General features: G+C 53.8%; 1 protein-coding gene across 1 annotated transcript; it reads left to right on the forward strand.

Annotated features, from left to right (window-relative positions):
- The first annotated feature begins 184 nt into the window (after positions 1 to 184).
- Positions 185 to 16,623, forward strand: STK35 (serine/threonine kinase 35). Its single transcript, XM_079321893.1, has 3 exons — positions 185 to 705; positions 5,946 to 6,693; positions 12,778 to 16,623. Exons 1-2 carry the CDS (start codon positions 294 to 296, stop codon positions 6,656 to 6,658), a joined length of 1,125 nt encoding a protein of 374 aa, XP_079178019.1. The 5' UTR covers positions 185 to 293; the 3' UTR covers positions 6,659 to 6,693; positions 12,778 to 16,623.
- Positions 16,624 to 20,631: the final 4,008 nt, after the last annotated feature.

Below are 20,631 nucleotides of genomic sequence, written 5' to 3' on the forward strand. Positions count from 1 at the left end.
CCCGGCCGCGCTGAGCCACGCTGGCGGCGCCGCGACCCGGTTACCGCGCCCGGGGCGGGAAACCCGGACTTCCCTTTCCGAGTACGGGGCCAGTACCGGGAAGAAGCCGAGCCCCGTCACGGCGGCCGCCGCCCCCCCCCGGCGGCGCGGTGGTTCGCCCCGCGCGGCCACGATTGGTTGAACGCTTAAAGGGGCCGGCAGCGCGCGCTTTTCCGCCCCGCGGCGCGGCGGCGGTATCGGCTCGTGCCCCCTCGCCCGCGCGGCGCTGCCCGGCACGCGGGGCGGGGGGGGCCATGGACGGCGGCCGCCGCGGGACACAAAGGACGGCGCGGCGGCGGCGGGCGACGCGGCGCGGGGCCATGGCGGCGGCGGCGGTGGTGGCGGGGCCGGGCATCGGCGGCGGCGGCGGCCCGCGGTACAGCCTGCTGGCCGAGATCGGCCGCGGCGCCTACGGCGTGGTGTACGAGGCGGTGTCAGGCCGCAGCGGCGCCCGGCTGGCGGTGAAGCGGATCCGCTGCGACGCTCCCGAGAACGTGGAGCTGGCGCTGGCCGAGTTCTGGGCCCTGACGAGCCTCCGGCGGCAGCACCCCAACGTGGTGCGGTTCGAGGAGTGTGTCCTGCAGCGGCACGGCCTGGGGCAGCGCATGAGCCACGGCAACAAGCGCAGCCAGCTCTACCTGCGCCTCGTCGAGACCTCCCTCAAAGGTACCGGCACCCCGGGGCATCCCCGGCACGGCCCCAGCGCCTCCCGGGCACCTCCAGGGTCCCTGTCCCTGGCACCCGTGTCACCCATCCCTGGCCCTGACACCTGGATCTGACACCTCCCTGCTGCCACGCCCCGATCCTCCTGTCCCACTGCCGGGTTACTCCCCCGGAGCGGCTGATGGCTGGGATGCCCTGTGCAGGACACCCTGCTTTTGTCTCCTTGTCCATGGACACCCTTCCACAATAGCTGCACCTCAGGCACTGCTGCTGCCCTCGCTTGCCCCCCGTCACCCTATTGCTCAAATCCCTCTTGGGCATTGCCTGCACTTAAGAGCAGCCAAAGCTCCCCCCGGCTCTCACAGTGCCCTTCTTCCCACGTTGACTCGCTGCTTTTTCAGCATAACAACCCCTGGGCTCTCCCTGCTGTGCCCCATCATCTTGGGTTCCCCTCTGGGGTATCTGCTCTAGACTTGGTCCCATCACCCAGCTCTGTCCTGTCCCCTGCAGGGCTCCTCCACAGGGTCTCTTTGCTGCCACTCATCCTGAGGGACCCTCATTCTGGACCCTGTCTCCCCATGCTGTGCCATCTCCTCCACTCTCCCTTTTCTGTATGATGCTCCCAGGAAGCCATTCCCTAAACCCCACCCATGTCTTGCAGCTCTGCCAGTGGGGTCCCTCCATGCACCCTTCAGTCCCACCCCCAGTCCTGAGGGGTCCTGTTGTCACCTCCAGGCTCACACCTAACCTTTGGGAGTCATCCCTGTGTGCTGGACCCCTGGCCAGCACTGACTTGTCCTCTGTTACACCCCAAATCCTGAGGCTCCATCTACTCCCCTGACCTGTGCCACAGCCCACACACATCGCCTGGGAACCTTCACAGCCCATGCCCCAGTCACACTCAGGGGACATCTGCCCCTCTCTGCCCAATGTCCCATCTCTGAGCACCCCAAGGCTGCAGCCTGTCATGGCTCAAGATCTCCCAGCTTTAGGACTGTTGCCATGTCCTGTTCTGTGGGAACAGCCCTGGAAGCACTAATGCCTGTAGCCTGAGCTTATACCTCCATTTTCCCCTGAGGTCCCTCAGCAGCATCACGGAGCTGTCAAGGGCCACCTTCTCCTGTCACAGCTGGTAGTTGTGGTGGTGGCATCTCCAAAATGCTCCCTCCCTCCCTCCCTTTGCTCCCTTGGCTGCTTGTCAGACCCAGCTTTGCCAATGTACTGTGAAGATGTGGAAAAATACTGGAGCCCTGTGCCCCCCAGCCTGCTGTGAACAGAGCCAGCTCACCCCAATCCTTCCCTCCCCAACCTTGTGTGCAAATATTCCTGTCAGTTCTTTGGGATACTCAGTCTCCTGCAGCCCCTACACCCTGTGGCAGAGTTCGTGCAGAGCTCCTCAGAGCCATCCTCTGAGCAAACCTGCGGCTCTGACTGTCCCTGCCTTGCCTGTCCCCTCTGTGTCCCTGGTGGGTGGACACGTCCAGACCTGCCTGGCTCTCCCCATGCACCCCAGCTCCTGCTCTTCCTTCACACAACCACCCAAGGGAGGCTCCCTGAGAAGGGCAGTGTCCAAATTCCTGTACAGCCAGGGCACACAGTTCCCTGGGAGAGGAGCCAACTCTTCCCTTTGGGTGTGTGTCCAGCTGTAGCAGGAATGGGGGGGGGGGGGGGGTCCTGCCCCCCCTCTGTCATTTTGCACACCCCTGAGGAGAGCTGGCTTGGTTTGGGGAAAACTCTTGGGTGGCTGGAGGTGCCCCTCATCCAGGTGGGGCAGGGTGCCCCATTGCTAGGTGGGGGTTGAGCCTCCTGAATTCCCAGCAGTGGGGAGAGCTTTGCCTGCCCTGGTCCTCCTGCAGCCTCTCAGAGAGGAGCAGAGCTGGGCTGTGCATCCCCAGCCTGGACAGGAGTAGTTTGACTCCCAAAACCAAGCTGGAGTGCATTCTCCTTCCATCTCCTGGCTGCCCTCAGGGCTGTGCTGTCCCAAGCCACCTTTGCTTGCTGCCTTCCCAAACCTTGGGTCTGCTAGATGCAGATAAATATTTTCCAGACCGAAGCTGGGGCTGGATGAGCCCTGCAGGTGTCCTGCTCTCCCTCCCTGCGAGCAGAGCTGGGGCTGTGGAGCTGTGCTGCCATTCTGCCGTGCCATTCTGCACGACCGCAGCTGGGCTATTTACGGGCCAGCGCAGATGCTGTGCCAACGTGCCGGGGCTCAGGGCATGGCCAGGATTAATCTGAGACTTGCTGAATTGGGAGCACAACTGTCAGGATACCAGGCGGGGTTTGGTCTCAGCTACAGCACAGAGCCTGAACCTTTATCATTTTAACGAGATGTGGAGTAATTAAATTTAAGGGCAGGGTGTGAAGAGGAAGGTGAAAGCTCGGCACTGAGCTGGAGGAGAGGCGTGTACCCTGCAATGTGCTCAGAGCCCTGACACAGGAGCACCTCCAGTGCCTGTGCACAACACTTGCCCCTCTTGTTCCTAATCTAGAGCTGTGACAGGGCTGCATTAAGTGAACAGGTGTTGCTTTTGGGACCATCAGCCTGCCACCAGCACTCAGCCTCACTCATGGGCTGCCCTGTTGTCACCTATGTGTGTTGCCATCATCCCAACTGCCTGGAATTCTCCATCTCTCTGGTGCAGCCTCCTTGCACAGAGGGAGTCAGAGGTTACATGTGGTGGTGGGCACTGGGATGCTGCTTCTGCTCTCACTGGATTTTTATTTCCCCTCTGAAGCTAAGCAAATTAGCACTCTGCTAATGAGCTCCAAGGATGGGGTGGGGGAGGTGTGTGTGTGCTGCTGGGAAAGATGGAGTGTGAGTTTGTGCCATCCTGTATTTGGGCAGGAGCACATGGGGATGCTGGCTTGGTGATAGAGAACAGGTCCAGCCTGTCATTGGCATCTCCTCAGCTCTTGACTGCTTGTCTTCAGTTTGCTAACATCTCATCTTAAGGGAGTGTCTTGCCAGCTCTTTATGTTTAAAGCTGTTTGTTTTGAAGGCAGGAAGATGATTTAACAACTAAAACACTTTCAGATTATAGAAGGAAAATGAAGAAATATTACTTTTGGCTTAAGCCTCTACTCACAATGCTCCACCCAAAGTGAAGTGCCTGGTGCTCACAGCTACTGCTGGATCCCCGTCGTCTTTCCTGTGCTCCCTCAGGTTCAGGGGCCAAGTTTTAAATCAGAGCCTTCCTTATGCTAAAAACATACCTTGGCTTGTCAGAGTTAACAGGTCCTGCTGCTGAACCAGTGTTTGATCCACTTCCTGTGGCTCCAGCCAGCAGTGCTGTGTGGATGCTCCCACCTGGCTGTGTGTGAGGGATGTGCCATGTTCTCTGGCATGGTTTGATTCCTGGCAGAGAGAGACAGACACTCCTGCTGCCTGTGTTGGGGCTGTATGGCTGCAGAGGGAAGCAGGAAAGCTGAACCCTGTGTCCTGCTGTGGTGTTCCTGGGGTTTAACAAATCAAAGTGGTGGCTGCTGTGTGAGCTGGGGCTGTCCTGGCTGTGCTGGGGTCTCTGCTCCCAGGATAAGCATCCTCTTCTTCAGTTTCCATGCTGTCATGCCAAAGGTGGCTTGCACCAGAGAAGATGCTTTTCCTGGTCAGTATTTTGATCTCCAGAGCCAAGCTGACTTGTGCTGCTCCCAGCTGGCCCTTGGGCTTTCATGGTGAGCCTCCTTCCAGCCAGATAAGACCCCCAAAGTGCACCCTGCACCCTGTGCAACTGCACCCTGTTCTTTCATCCCCCAGATCTAACCTTCAGACCTAATCTCAGCAAAAGTTTGCTGAAGATGGGGAGTGCAGCCAAATCCTTCTGTTGTGCAGATTTCCATTTCCATAGCAGTAGCCATGGATACAGACTGTTTGTGCAAATAACCAATATCCCCACCCACACCGGCTGCTGACCAGTGCAGCCCAGGGCTGGGTGTCCCTGGTAGTCCTTGGCTTTACCTGATGCTGGAAGTTTTTTGCTTTCCAGATGCTCTCTAGGGCTTTGCTCAAACAAAACCCGACTTTGTCAAATGGGTGGAGTTATTTAGCTGCTTTCAAAAACACTTTAGTTCGGCTGTGGGACATTTTAACTGTGGCAGAGGTGAGTGGTATCCTCCAGCTTCTCTCTTATGGTGCTTGAGGATTAAAAAAATCAAATTCTAGAGCAAAATGATGCTCTGGTGGTGTGTGCAGGCTCTGCCAATCACCTGGGTGCTCTCTGGAGGAGACTTGGGTCTGACTGTGGGGTTTGCATTCCTGGCATCAGCTGATAGGGATGGGTGTGTTGCCAGTGCTCCCTAGGGCATCCTGGCATCTCTGGGGAGCACCAGTGGCAGATCTGGCCCCATTAGCTGACATGATGCTACTGTGATCTTCACAAGTCTAACTGATGTGCAAGAGAGTCCTTCCTTACAGAGTAAAACCTGAGATGCTCTGGGCTTGAAGTCTTTCACCAGTTTGATGTCTGGTGAAGGAAGAGGCTGTTTGGAGTTTAATACTGACTAGTAGGAGTACTTACAGTCACAAGTGTGACTGAGATTTCACTTAGCAAATATTGTTTGCAGCTTGGACCTCCAGTTTCCTCTCATTAAAGGCTTGTTGGCACTTAATGAAAGCTGAATGAAGTGGCAGAGTTTCCCCAGCACAAATGCAATCCTTACATGCAAAAATTTGATCTGGGAAGACCCAGTGGGCCATAGGGCTGGGACACTGGTGTGACCACTCTTGGTAAGACTGCTGGCACAGTGTTAAGGGCTGTGATTTGCTCCCTGTGTGCAGTTCCAGTAAGGTGTATGGAATGAGCCAGCCTTTGCCTCCTGCAGCAAAGCTCAGGTGGGAGAGGAGGCATTCACAGAAGTGTTGGGTTTTTTTTTTTCCTATAGACTCATTGCTAATTGTGCTTTTAGCCTCTGCTGCTTTGGCCATCAGAGCATGGGGAGAATGGTCTGATGGTAGGACTGAAGAAGATGTGTTCTCTGCACTTTGCTGGGAGGAGGCTCCTGAGCTGCTCCCAGCAGTGGGTTTGGATAAACATGGTGCTGGTGTGCTGTGCTCAACAGGATCCCAAAGCACCTGAAACAGCAGCAGTGCCAGCATCTCTGCTGGTGCCCTGCAGTGCAGTATGTCCCAGTCACATTCCCAAAATTTTTGCTCTCCACGTATACCAGACCTGTTCCTCAGCCATCCTAGGTTAGTACGGAGTTTAAAATGTGTCTGAAAATCCCACTCTTTTATCCCTTTTGGTCAGGTGAGAGGATCCTGGGCTATGCAGAGGAGCCTTGCTACCTGTGGTTCGTCATGGAGTTCTGTGAAGGGGGAGACCTCAACCAGTACGTGCTGTCCCGAAGGCCCGACCCAGCCACCAACAAGAGCTTCATGCTGCAGCTGACCAGCGCCATCGCCTTCCTGCACAAGAACCACATTGTGCACCGGGACCTGAAACCAGACAACATCCTCATCACTGAGAAATCTGGCACCCCCGTGCTCAAGGTGGCTGACTTTGGGCTGAGCAAGGTCTGCGCTGGCCTGACTGCTCGGGGCAAGGAGGGGGGGCACGAGAACAAAAATGTGAATGTGAACAAGTACTGGCTGTCCTCGGCATGTGGCTCTGATTTCTACATGGCACCCGAGGTGTGGGAGGGACACTACACTGCCAAGGCTGACATCTTTGCCCTGGGCATCATCATCTGGGCCATGATTGAGAGGATCACTTTCATTGATGCAGAGACCAAGAAGGAGCTGCTAGGCACTTACATCAAGCAGGGGACGGAGATTGTGCCCGTTGGGGAAGCACTGCTAGAAAACCCAAAGATGGAGCTGCACATCCCTCAGAAACGCAGGACTTCCATGTCTGAGGGGATCAAGCAGCTCTTGAAAGACATGTTGGCTGCTAACCCGCAGGATCGACCTGATGCCTTTGAGCTTGAAACCAGAATGGACCAGGTTACATGTGCTGCTTAAATTCAGGGCAGGGCACTGCTGTGCTTTGCAGCTGGGTAAGTGATTCACACTTTTTGCCTTATTTCTGTTGGCTACACTGGTCCAATAGTGCACTTGGTAGTGACACAAAGGAGTCTTTTATGTTGCTAGAGCTATTTCTATAGTGATTCATCAGAGCACTGCTTTCCGAGGTTGTTTTCACCTATTCTACAGCAAAAATAAAGTAGAGGTGAGAAATAGAATTAGCAGCTGCACATCCTGTCACTGCCTGAGGGCCCAGTGGAGCTGGAAGGAGTAGGAAGGAGCCTTGCTCCTCAGAAGTCCTGGCCAGACAGGCTGGGGCACAGCAGAGACACCTGCAAGCACTTGGTATAAGCTTTGGGACCATCTGTGTCTCTCAGGGTCAGGGAGGGATCTGCAAGTTCTGCCTCCTCTGCTGTGTGATGTAATTTCCACAGTCTGTGCTGGAGCTCCTTGTCTAGCACCATCCCCCTCCCCTGTGATACTTGCACAGGTCACCTCGGGGCCCAGCTGGCTCAGTGAGTAGGCACCAAGTGGCACATCTGTCTTGGCACAAAACTCCTTGCTTTCACCTACAAGGCACATGGGTCCATCTCGTGGCTCTGTTTCATTTCCCTATTTAAGGCAGGACTTCCCTTTGGTGTGAACACCAGTGGCCCAAACCCAGGAGATGCTTTGGTCTCCAGCATCTGTGTTTGTAGACCTGGGCCTACTCAGGAAGGAAGCTTAAAAACAGCTCTGCTCAGACTGAGCTCAGCTCTGTCCAAAGAGAGTCCCCTCCCTCTTCCCTCCCTGCTAAACAGTCTCAAGCTCAGAGGTCCTGGTCCTGAGGTGGTCACACAGTCTGGAAGGACCCTCAGGGATATGGTGTAGCTGGCAGTGTCACTAGTGACACAGAAGGACTGGGAGGTGTTGCCTACATGGCAAAGCTGTCTGTAAACAGTAGCTGTTACTAGGGATTCTCCCAGCCAAACATTTCAATGAAACTGAAGAATTACAGATTATCAGGGTGAGGCTGAATCTTTCCAGCCCACATCCTTTCCCAGGCTCCTGCAGAGCTGCCTGCCCATTACTGTCCCTGGAGATCTTTCACAGCCTGCCTGTGTCAGGTGCTGGCATCACAGCTTGAGCCCCAGCCCTCTCTTCACCCCAAAACCACATCCAGCCAGCTGGATTGGAGCAGACCATGGATGCAAGAGGGCAAAGAGGGAGGAAATTGTGTCCCTGGCCAGGACTCACCAGTCCTCAGCTGATGACTGTGCTTGTCCAACTCTGATAGCAAGACCCCAGCAGCAGGCACTGGGGAAGGTGGAGGTATTTTGGCAGGTTTTGCTAAAACCCCACATTGCTGCCCTCTGGGTTCTTGAGCGTGTGGAAAATGCTGTGGTGCCTGACCCCCCCTCTTTCTGTGTGACCAGGTACACTCTGTGCTGTCTGCAGAGAAATAGGGATGGAAATGAAAAGATTCACTGGGTGGCTCTTATTCTCTGTTGATTTGTCCAAACCAGTCCACATCCTCTCTGTACTCTTCCACGCACAAACAGATCACACCTGTCTCAAGTGATTCAAGCGCTGCTGCTTAGGGCTGCATACTGGTCCCAGTGCAAGTGTGGGCTGGGGATTAGGGTGGGGGAGTGAATCTGTGGAAAGGTGAGCCCTTGAGATGGGTGTGCTGCAGCCCTGGGGCAGGGGCAGACACCCTGCCCTGTGCCCCGGGGCGAGGCGTGGGGCTGTGGGAGCAGCTCTGCCGCACGCCGAGGGTCAGGCCGGGCTCTGCCATCTGCGCTGGCTCTGTGCTGACACGATGCTGCCGCGTTATGCAACCAGCCCCTGCCCTCGGGGGAAAATTCATCCTGCGCAGATCTGCGGAATAGTACATGAAGGGATAACAAACACCGAGGGGACAGTCCTACCCCGCGGCTGTTTGCTCCAACCCAGCTGCCTTCTGCAGCCCCCACCCCCTCCATCCGTGAGTCTGCACCGATCTCTCTCGGTTGTGACACAGCTGCAGCAGCCAGGGATGCTCTTACATAACCCAAGCCGGCACATGCAGCGGGGTCGCTTGGCCCAGATAGAGCCCAGCACTGGCCATATGTTCCCTGAAAACCCAGAGTATTCCTCTGCCTCACTCGTGGGGCAGCCAGAATATTTGGTGTGCTTTGCTCTATGGTTTTCCTGGTGTAGTTGTACATTCAAATCAGCCTCCTTCTGGCTGCTATTAAATGCAAATCTTATATTGGAAACCTGCTTGAGAAGCTTAAAATGGGATTTAGAGCAGAGCCTGAATTCTGTTCTCAGGTAATTTTAGTTGACCGAGAAACTTGTGTAACCTCTTCTAACTTACTTGTGGCACTGGCGTGTAGCTTTGCTGTGCTGGGTCATGCAGCAGGTTCTTCCCCAGGACAGTTCAGACCTGCTCAGCCTTGGTTCATGTCATAACCTGGAAAACTGTAACCCTGCCTGACCCAGGGAATTGGATTTTTGCTTATTCTTTGCCGTGCCACTGACCTCTTCAGATTTTGCTTGGTGTCGCAGCAGCTTTGCCTTTAGTTCTGCCACAGATGAGGCACACACCTGAGAGCTTAATGCTCTGCTGCCCTTCCAAAATGCAGGTAGGAAATGTCAGTTCTCAAACAAGAAAGTGTTTTTGGCTTGGTTTATGCTAGACACCAGGCTGCCTGAGGTGGAGATGACTCCTTATCTCCTTGCTTTTTCCACTGGTGTCCCTGGGCAATAGCTCCAGCAGAGGTGGGCAGCATTTCCAAAGCAAAGGTATTCTCTTTTTAGTTTGAACATTGAATTTTTCCTTACCTTCTGCAATTGTTTAGATATAGCCAAGTTTATCTACTGCTCTCTAGAGTTGTTGGGAAAAGCTGCCTTCTGGGCCAAGAGGACAAGAGCCTTTCTAGCACAGTTAGGGTTGTGCTGTGTGTCTGCTGATGCATCTCTGACTGTGATAGCCCAGCACTGACTGCACTGCCCACTGGGGAGTATTTCACCCCTCCTTGGAAGTACTGGAAAGCTGGAATGACTCTCCTTTCCTGCCTATGAACATCTTCTCTCTTTCTATGTCACCTTTGTAGTTGCCCTGCAGAGTCCCTGGGGATGGTGAGAGGTCTCCTGGAGATGCTGCTCCAGGGGAATCCTCTGATGGGGTGGATTTGTGCAATCCTTAGACAGGTTGCAGAGGAGCAAGGTACAGTGGTAGTGTGGCCATTAACAGCTCCCTGCAGTGACACAGGGGCCTTGGCCACAGAAACACAGAGTGAGTACAGCATCACCCACCACTGACAGTTTATGTGTTTAAGAAACTTTGTAGTTTTGATTCACACAGAACATCAAATTACAATGGCCGTGATTAGTGTAGAGGCAGCTTGTTTTGGTAAGTTGTATTCCATGATATTTTCACTGTGGATAAAACAGTGTGATTTTGGGTGGATGCTCAAGATGAATGACAAGAATCTGTGCAGGCTGCAGCATCTCAGGGGCTTTCATGAGCAGGAAGGTGTTCAATAGCTGTGGCCAGTCTGGTTCTCTCCAGCACTCCTGTCACTGGGTTTGATTATTCCAGTTTCAGCTGAAAGTGGCTGTTTGTATTTGCATTGTTCTGCACTTTGCATTTTCAAAGTGCACCGGGAGCTGATGCTGAACAAGCTCATCTGCTCATCCTGCATGATGGTGTCTACCCTGACCAGAGCTCTCTGGTGCTGTGCCCAACCACTCCCAGCACTGCTGATAAACTGCTGTCCTGTGGAATTTCAGAGTTGGAAGATGGACAGGGCTCAGGGACACAGCAGCAGCTCTGAGAGCTGTCAGTGAGCAAGTTAGATATTGTCTATTAGTAACACCCAGCTCAAGTTTTACTTACTGGCCAGTTAAAGGACAACAATTTAAATCCTAAAACAATGTTGGTTTTGGCTTTGGACTGTTTTCAGTGTGGTTTGTGGATCTTGGCATGGACAAAAGCCACAGGACAGTAAAAGCAAGGTCAGTTCCTCTTCTCAGCCATAGCAGTGAATGCAGCATCACAGGGGCCACCCCATAGAGTGGTGACTCCCTTCTCATCAGTGTTGATTTTACCTGAATGAAGGGTGAAATGAAGCCCTGATGGTGACCTGGACCATGTCACCTCTGGCCACTTGTATTAGTGTGTGTTTGCTTGCTGTCACCCCTGCTTTGCCTTCTGGGGGAGGTCGCTGCAGTTGGATTTAAGGATGCACCCAAGGAATGCATCACAAGTATAAGTACAGAGCATGAGAGAAGGCTCAGGAGATAAATCAGGCACTCAGCCCCCTTCCCTTGCACTCTGTGTTCCCACACAGGGGCAGATGACATGGTTAACAGGAAGAGGTGATGGGTTATCTCTCCCTCCTCTGCACTGAGTCCTCTGTGCCATGCAGACCCCTCTGTGACCCACGCATTGGTGTCATCTTGTGTGCAGGGTGGGGGCTCCATGGGCTGCTGGTTCACATCCTGCTGATGCCGAATGAACATTCGAGCTGATTAAAACTATAAGTGGCATCAGTGGAGGGATTAAAAGCTCTTGAACAAGCCCCTGCAAAAACGTGCGTCAGTGGGGTGAGCTCTCCTGTCTCAGAGCAGTGAGCTCAGGGCTGCTCAAGCGAGCGCCTTCCCTGAAAATGTTCCTACTCCTGGGAAGCACAAACAGAAACCCTGCCCTACTTGCTAATGAAGCTGCATAATAGAAGAAACCTTCCAGAAGAATCCTTGTGTGTTTGCCCTGACCTGATATCTGTGTGCCTCTCGCCTCTTCAAACAGAAAGGCTTTATTCTGGTGGCAGCCTGCAAAAGTGGCATCCCTTGGTTAACCTCTCCTGGAAAGGAGTGTGCCCACGACCCTGCCTGCTGCTCTGAGCAGCCTTGTCCTTTAGAAATGTGTTCCTCGGGCAAGGATTTCTTTAGTAAGATTTCATAGGGCTAAGGAATTGAAGTTTACTGGGCACTTGCATTTTTTCTGCAGCAGGTCTTTCCCACTGCTCCCTCAGTGTCTCTGCAGAGCCCCTCACCCATCCCTGGTGGGGTGGGACCTGGCCCTGCTGAATGGGGGAGCTAAATCTACCCCTCACATTTTTTCCCATGTACTGTCTGAGTTTAGAGCTCATGGACTCTGAAGCCCACTGCTTCCCAGCACAACCACTGCTCTGGGCTCTGCTGATGCCTCCTTGAGTTTGGGACATCCGAAAGGATGTATTTTTAGTACAGAAGTGACATCATGTGTATGTGTGCTGTTGTTCTGCTGTCCACAGAGATTTTTCTGGGTTGCAGACAAATTGTGTGGAAAACGCTGGTGGCTTATGTGCAGAGTTGAGCACTCCCATGTCCCTGAGCTCAGAGAACATGAGAGTGCCCGGGCTGTGGATGAACTAGGTGCAGCACCTCTGCTGCTACAAGGACTGTGGGGGTTGTTGTGTGTTGAGGCTTTGGCCAAAGCAGGGATTGGTGCAGCAAATACTCTAAAATCCCTGGCACTTAGCATCCTTGTGGGCTGAGCTGCAAACCTCTGCTGCTCTGCTTGCAGTTGCACCAGCCTGGATTTTACTCTCCTTTTGCAGAGCCACCCGTGATGCCTGAGCTGCTGCTGACGCAGCTGACGAGTGGTGCAGGGCATCTCTGGGGTTGCAGCTTGTTCCACCTTTCCTGGTGAAGTACAGGGAGCCAGCACTCACAGACACATCACATGGGCTCTCAAGGCCAGGCTCTGCTGTGGGAACACTTGTCCTTGTTCCAGCAGGATTGTCACTGCAGGGAGCTGTGTGGGATGGGGCTGTGTTGTGGGGAGATGCTCAGCCCCAGCCCTGGGGCAGCTGGATGTGCTGTCCTTGGCAGTGTGCTCCATGCCCTGCTGTCTGAGTCCCTCTGGAAAAAATCTGACTGTAAACTGACCCCAGTTCCTATCTGGATCGATAGCAAAAGCACTGGGCAGTACAGAGATGTGGCAGCACCCATTTTGGACTAACTGGGATAAGTGGGCAGGTGGCAGGAGTGGTGTCTTACACCACTTGCATCCAGCAGCCAATGCCTGGAGTCACAATGTAGTAACTGAGACAAGCTACTGACAAACCTGACCTCTCTTTCTTCTCTCTTGTTTTTTCCTGCAGATTTATTTACCAGGGACCCATAATCTCCATTATTTACGTGCAACAAGGAAGTCAAAGATAAGGGAAGCTGATGATACAGAAGATCCCTGGTCTACAGGATCTCTGGCAATGTGAAATATTTGAGTGTTACTTTTTTGAGTTGGGAAGAGATGTTGTGGGGTGTGGGAGGGGGCTGCAGGGGCCTGTGGAAGATCTCAAGCTGGCAGCTGTCACACTTACAAGACTTTGAAACAAGATCCAGAGAGCAAAGCTGCCCTTGCCCAGCCCTCCCCATGTCTCCTGTGCTGCTGTTTGACTCAGATGTTTCTAGGGATGTGGTTTCATAAGGAAGTGGGAATCAGCAGCCTGATGGTGAGGTGTGCTGCCAGGCACCAGCTCAGAGTCCAGCTGGCACAGTTTTGGGTTCAAAGCTATTGATTTTGCCTAGGGAAAATGGGAGCAAAGTGGTGGCTAGGTTTGCATTGGGAGTGCAGTGCTTTAGGAAAAATGAGTCTCTTGGACCACACGTTGCAAGCAGCTAAATAACTTCATAGCTAGGCAGCTCCTGAATAGGTGGTGCTGCCCAGGCTTGTGAGCAGCTGACATTAGGATAGAATAGGATAAATAAGCTGGAAAGCCATTTGGCAAACCAGGTCTTCCCAAGCTGGATTTCATGATGATCTTTGTTACTGTCTTTCTGTTCAGAGGCAACTGGGGAGCTGCTGAGTTCATTTTCAGGTTGATATTATCTGAGTACAGGAGAAACAGAAAGCTGTCTACTGCTCTGATCCATTTAATGCCAAACTTCAGTCAATAGGAACAATTCAGTGGAGAGAAGGAGGTTTGGCCTTAATGGGTCATGGGCTGGGTTCTAGCCTCCCACACGACACTTTTCCCTGCTAGCTAATGATCTCCAGGAAGCAAAAGGCAATGCTGCTATTCAGGGTGGGTCACAGTACAGTACAGCTCAGGTCAGGAGATTGGAACCTCAGGCTGAGCAGTTAATACTCAATTTCCTTGCCTATATTAAAGCAAAACTCCTATTCTGGGACTGCCCTGTGTTGATGATCTTTAGACTTTGCTCACTGTAAATGCAATGTAAAGCACCACCTCTTCTCTACCCTGCAGCTTCTGAACCACCTAAAATGTTTTCTCAGCAGGTGAAATCACCTGGCAGTGGTTTGGGAAATGGGCTGATCTGACCCAGCATCACTCCTGAGCTGCCAGGGTGCTCTGTCTGGGGTTGGCTGTGGCCACAGGCAGGAGAGGGTCCCCTGGCCCTCTCATCCCTGGCTGTGGAAACTGCTCCTTGCCTGCAACTTTCCTCTGTCATCACTGGAAGGTTCCTAACTGGCAGCACCTCCATTTATCTCCTCAGTGTACTATGCTGACCTCACAGGAATGAATGGAAATGGAGGAAATTCAGGTGGGCTCAGGCAGAGCAGGGAAACAATGGAGGGGCTTCTTTCTTCTGTTCCATCTTTTGCAGGACACAAAGCAAAAGCTGTGGCTACAGGAAATCCTGGTCCTTCTTAGGAGGGCCAGGAGGCTCCAGACTGGCTGTCAGTGACATGTGGAGGTTTGTGCAGTACAAATGCACTGCCAAGCCCTTCTCACCCTGTGCTTGTTTGTCTCTAGGGATGCTTCTATGGGTGCAGCTGGGTGGGATTCCTGCAGCTTCCTGTGCTGCATCCCACAGGAAGGGGAGAGTGAACAATTTAGCTCACAAGTGTAGTGTTAGTGCCCTGATCACTGGACCATCCTTCCTCCACCTGGCAGAGCCTTTGGTCCTTACAGCTGTTCCAACTGAACCCTGGCCTGAACGGGTGCAGGAAGAGGGCAGGAGGTGAAGCTGGAAGGCAGTGGGTGGATTGCCCTGTTCTTAGGACAGGACTGAGTCCAGCAGGCCCTGGGAGGGTGTCAGCCCTCTTGGTCCACTGCTGTTTCAGGCTATCTTCAAACCACACGATTCCACCTCAGCTCTTGCATTGCAAATGTGTTTTTCAAGCATCTTGATGTTAGTGAGCTAGACCGTAGTGCCTTACTTAGGATTTAGCAAACACTTCCAAGGAGGAGTCCTAGGGCTGCTAGCCTTTGGCTAATGTGGATGTTTCCCTGGTTAGTTTGTCCTTTTAAGAGCATTTCTCTCTGATTTTGCTGCTGTTTGTGCTCAGCTCCCCAGACTATACAGGAACCTGCCTTGTGTTTACAGCTCCCCACATCTCTCCTTCAGTTACTTTGGCCCAGACCAGCACTCCCTCTAGAACAAGGTGGGAACAGGGAACAGCTCAAACCTGCAGATGCTGTGGGATGGAGAATGTTTAGGCTTCTCTTCCCAGGTGGGTCTGTTGGACCTGCCCAGCTCCTGCATGCCAAACTTCTTCCTCTGCTGTGGATGTTTGGCACTAGGATGCAGTGCTGGGGAAAATGCAAGTTTAAGAAAGCAGCACCAAGTCTGTGGCCCATTTCCCAGCCCAGGGCCATGCTGTTTGTCTCTTCCTGGCTGCAGTGAAGCTGAGCATCCAGGTGCTGGGGGTAGCTGGTTAGTGTGGGGGGAGCCAAGCCCCCCTTGCAGTACTCTGGGCTCGTGCTGCCCCAGATGGTGCCAGGGGAGTGATTGTATGAAACTGTTTACTTCTGATTTTGCTGTTTACAGAGGGATGTGGGGTGGGTGGGGGGAACAAGCCAAGCCTCAGGAGGATTGGGAAACGTGTTATCTGCACCAGCCTGCAGCAAGGCCACCACCACCGGCATCATGCAGGTGTCACGGGGATCTCCCAGCCAGCTTTGGTCCATGGGGAGGAAAGCAGAGGTGGCTCTAGCTTAGAGGGGTTAGATTAGCTCCCCTATATCCCCTTGCTGCTGTGTTTGAGGTTCAGCAGTGCTAGTGACAGATAAGAGTTACCCCTGTGGTCTTCCTTTACTCCTCAGGACCCAGCTCCTTCACATATCACAGGCTCCCAGAGCCTTTCTGGAGCAATAAGATGTAAAACAAGCATTACCATCGTTGTGGAAATCCTCTGTTGTGTGCAGTGTCTCTCCTCCGTATGCAGTGCGAGTCTGGGTTTAATCCTGCCGAGCATCACAGGGCAGCTGCTGCAGGGCACAAACTGGGATTTGTTTCCTTGGGCTTTCTGCAGGCCAGGAGAACAGGGAAACAAGCTGCTGCTTTCCTTCCTTACCCCAGGCCTGTGCTGCCCAAAGCCTCACACTACAGCTGCCTGGGGCAAGGGTGCTCCTGGTCCCCTTTTTAGCAATGCTGCCATGGGATGGTGAGAGGAGCTCAGTGCTGTGCTCTGCTCCTCACAGCTGCCATCCCATCAGCATTGGGAAAGCAGAGCCCCCATTTCCCTTGCACCAGGATGCAGGCAATGCTTGTGCCACTGGAAAGAGTTGTGCCAGTGGCTCCTGTGCTCCTCAGCTGGTTACAGGCACATCCAGCCTGTGGGCCCTTCAAGTCCACAAGCATTTCACACTTCAGGGTGCCTGGGGTGGTGGGTGTTGTTGGAAGGGAAGTGCAGGGAGCTGTTCTCTTCCAGCTGTGATCTGCCAGATCATTTCTTTGCAACCTGCCCAAATGCTTTTAGCCCTGAGGGTGTGTCTAGGCTGCTGGAAGAGCTCACAGGGGCCACACAGGACTGCCTGGTGCCTGTTCCCTGCACAGCAGCTGCCCAGCCCAGCATGAGCCTTCAGCTCACTCACCAAGCAAAAAACAGCAACTTTGCAGGGTAAGCTTCTTCACTACCACACCAGTGGAGTTCTGGGACACCCTGCCCCAGCCCTGCTGAAACTCTCCTCATTCCTCACAACTCCTGTGCTGAGCTAGTAAGAGCAGAAGGTTTAAACCCAGACTCCAAACTAAAGATAATAGTAAATTAACCTGGTTTTTTGTTTTGGTTTTTTTTGGGGTTTTTTTTTTTTTGTTTGTTTGTTTTTGTTTTTTGTTTTGGTTGTTTGGTTTTTTGGGGTTTTGTTTTGTTTTTTTTTTTTTTTTTGCACAGAAGCTGGTAATCTAGGACCTATGTGTGAACAACTTTATATAATATTTTTTGTACTTGGTTTACTTGGATTGGTATGAAATGTTCTATTTAAGTTCTTTGAACACTGTGGATCCCCTGATGTGTATGAATGGCAGAGGCTTTGTAAATTAAGGGACGTTTGTGTGAATAAAGGTATTTGATGGGGTTGAAAAACCACACACAACTTGAAACATGAACTCTGTGTGTTTGTCCTTTGCTGTGGGGTTGAAAGGGTGTCCCTGGCAGCAGTGGGCAGACCAAGGCCCTAAGCAGCTCTGGCTCCATCCTGGAGGACAGGTACAACTAAGCCCCAGCTGGAACTGGGCTAGCTGGCCTGACCTCGGGGCTTAGGTCACTAAACCAAGGCACCCCAGCCAGTGCCAACCAGAATGTGGCTCCCTGGCATGTGGCACTTGTGGCCCTTTATCCTTGCCCTGGATTAGGATTAACCCCGTTCTTGATGCAGACACCAAGTAGGACATTGGGATTAGTGGGACAGGTAAACTTGGCCTCTGCCTGCACAGACACCTCCCTATCCTCCCCTTCTCCCTGGTTCAGGAGCCAGAAAGGACGAGCAGCCCCTCACCCAGCTGGCTGCCCATTCTGGAGGTGCCTGCAACCCCCAGAAGGAAAATGCCCAGCAGAACTGCCACGTGAGTAGCCACAATCACTTCTTCCCTTTGCCCCAAATCCCAGATGAACAAACAGAGCCTCCAGTGCCACAATTGCCATAAACCATACAAAAAGCATCACGAGGCTGAGCTGCATGCTGCAGCCACGAGTTTTCCTGCGGGTGCTGTCCACAGGTGTCAGCCGCCGTGGGTCACAGGCTGTGCCCGCGCTCGCCGCTCGCCAGCCCTTGTGTAACAGCCCCGCAGCCTCGCACGACCCGCGGCAGCCGCAGCGCCCGCGCCGGGACGTGCAGGGCGGCCGCTCCTGTCCTCCGCTGCCGCTCCCCCTGCGGCACCGCCTGGCCCTCAGCTCCCCCCGCTCGGCCGTCAGCATTGTGCTCTGTAATCGCTGCCGACAGGCACCTAAAATGGATGTTTTCAGCCCGGTGGGGCCCGCAGGGAGGCTGGGCGACCGCAGCCGGAGCGATGCCGAGGGGCCAGAGCCGCCCGGCTCACTTGGCTGGCAAGGGGCCCCCAAGCTGTGCTTCCTCCTGCTTCCTGCTGGGTTATCTCGGGCACTGACTGCACAGCACCTACTGCGAGGGGCTCAAACATCCCCGCAGTCCTGCCCAGAGCCTGCAGGCAGGGAAGGGGCTGCACTGGCTCCAGTTACACTGGCCTCCAGTGTGGGACAAGCCCCGAGACTGTCCCTGTCTTGGTGACAAGGTGCAGAGACCCGCTGTGCTGCGCTGCTCTTCTCCACTAAATGCAGTCACCCCCAAAATCTCTGTCACAAATGCTGCAGCACCTCCAAGGACACTTTTGCTCTTGTGGCTTCCCCCTGGTTTAAGCTACACAAGTGACAAGGATCACGTTGCCTCCAGGCTCATGGCGTCTCAGTCTTCTCTGTGCCAGACACAAAATGTGCTCTCTGAGCCCCATGGCCCCTGATTCCCAGCTCAGCCCTTACAAATGGGGTGAAGCTGAACCCCAGCAGGAGCTTGGGGTTGGAGCCTGGCTCACCTCTCAAGGGTGCTGCAGGTGAGGACTCAGTAAAAGGGCAAGTGACTGCACAGCAGAGCTGAAAACACCATTAATGAGGAAGTTGATGTCAGTCACCAGGAGAGATGTTTCACTCTGGATTTGTTCTCTGGAGACCTATTTTGCATGTGAAGAGGTATGCTGAACTCCACAAAGATCCTTCAGGCATTTGACAGCTGACAGAATCCCCCAGGAGCCATCAGCCCTGTGCTCCTCAGGGACCAGGAGTGGGGCACGTGCTGGGGCAGAACTGCACATGGCAAAGGTCACAGCCAGGCAGCAAGGCCAGTGTGGAAAAGCAAGGACAGCCCTGGCAGCCACCATGGCTGCGAGGCCAGTTCTGAGTGACAGCATCAGCCTCACCTGGAGGGATTAAGCCTCAGAGTAGAGGTGAGGTGCTGCAACCACGGCTTTGTTCTCCATCTCTCTGCTTGCAGACAGAAACATTTTCAAGAGCCCCTCTCCTCAGAGGCTGTGTTTTACAGCTGCAGCAGTAAGTCATTCATCACAAAACATAAGTCCATATTCCTTTTAATATCTCTTGAGCTCCTCATGCAGCAGCCACTTCAGCAGCCCTCATTGGGCCAAGAGCCACACCAGCTGCTGCTGGAGCTGGTGGGAGGAGAGCAAGGTCCATTGTATCGGCAAAGGACATTGATTTGCCTCATCCCCGCTCTGATGAATTGCTCCACTTGCCCGTGTCAGGCTCCAGCACAGCAGAGGATGAACAGCTAAAGCTGCACTAAGCCCACACACTCCATTGAGCCGGGAGATGACTCAGAGGAGGTTCTCGGTAGGGGCGGAGGTGACAATGAACACAGGGGACAAAAGCCGAGCCAGCAGGGACTCTGCTCTCCCCACTGACCCACTGTGAGGCAGAATCCTGGAGCCTCCTCACCCTCTGCCCCCCTGTTTGGTGGCAGGACAGTCAGCTCGGGCAGTCAACCCCAGTGCTCTGCCACATGGCAGACAAAGCTGTGGATGGCACCAAGCTTAAATACCTTTCATCCCACTGCACACAATATCCCAGCAGCTCACCAGCTCAGACAGGAGCAGTGCAGCCCCTAGTGTGTGTGGAATGGCCTTGGTCCCTGTCCCTCCTTCTGCAGAACCCCAGCCCAGGGGTCCCAGAGATGGAGCAGGGGGAGCAGCATCATCCAAACCAACTCCTGATTCCACTCAAGGCTTCAAAAAATGTAATTTTTGCCTGCAATCTGTCTCAAATGCATTGTGCAGTCTGCCCACCCCACGCACACCCCACCTGCCTCTCCCCACAGTAGAGACTGCACGTGGCAGCAGCAGCAGCTTCACCCAGAGCCACTTCGGGTCAGTCTCAGTTCCGTGAACAAAAGCTGCTTCCCCAGCTCATTTCCTGACAGAGCTGATGGCCTGTGCCCCTCTGGGGACCCAGAACTTGCTGTGAGGCAGCAAGGGAGGGAATTAGGATCTATTTCCTCTGCCAGAGATAACATCTCTAAACAAGCTTCTCAGCCAAGTACTTTAATTTTTTTTTTATTTTACAGGTTTTGCAAGGGAATCTTATTCTCCAGAATTGCATCCGCCTCCAACCCCACTTAGAGCTGCCAAAGGCTGCACTTCCCCCGGGACCAGCCTGCAAGCAGCAGAGATGGATGGGATGACACGGGCATGACTTCACCCTTCTGTCCTGCTGCCAGAGCCAGGGGCTGTCACGATTCCCAGAGGACCCCCCTGCTCTGGCCTTGTGCTGCAGCTCCTCCAGCCCCCCTGGATCAACCCCCCAGAGCACAGCCATGGGGTGCCACAGCCCCTGCCCCAATGTTGGGGCTGGATGAGGCCCTGGGGAGAGCATCCTTGTGAGCAGCAGCAAAGCTGCTCCTAGCTGTGACTCTACTCTCTCTGCAGCCCCACAGTCACTCCTATTTAACCCAGGAACGGCCCGTGTTGGTGGTTGTACCCCCCAGAAAACTTTCTGGGAATCAGTGAGGACACTAAACTGTCTGTGCAGAGTTCACCTCCCCTTCTACACAAAACAAATTAGGTCGTTATCTCTCTGTGAGCCTCAATCCCTCCTTGTGGCACAGTCATGCCCCAGTCCTGCTCCTGGTCCTTCACACAAACCACTGTAACATTCAGGAAATAAAAGCCCCTGCCTTGCTCCTGCCCTGGCAGTTTGCAGTCCCCCTTGCTTGCAGGCTGTTATGGGATCAAACGCTTCAGGCTGA

The sequence above is a fragment of the Erithacus rubecula genome (assembly GCF_903797595.1).
Source record: "Erithacus rubecula genome assembly, chromosome: 18".
In the NCBI taxonomy this organism is placed as follows: domain Eukaryota; kingdom Metazoa; phylum Chordata; class Aves; order Passeriformes; family Muscicapidae; genus Erithacus; species Erithacus rubecula.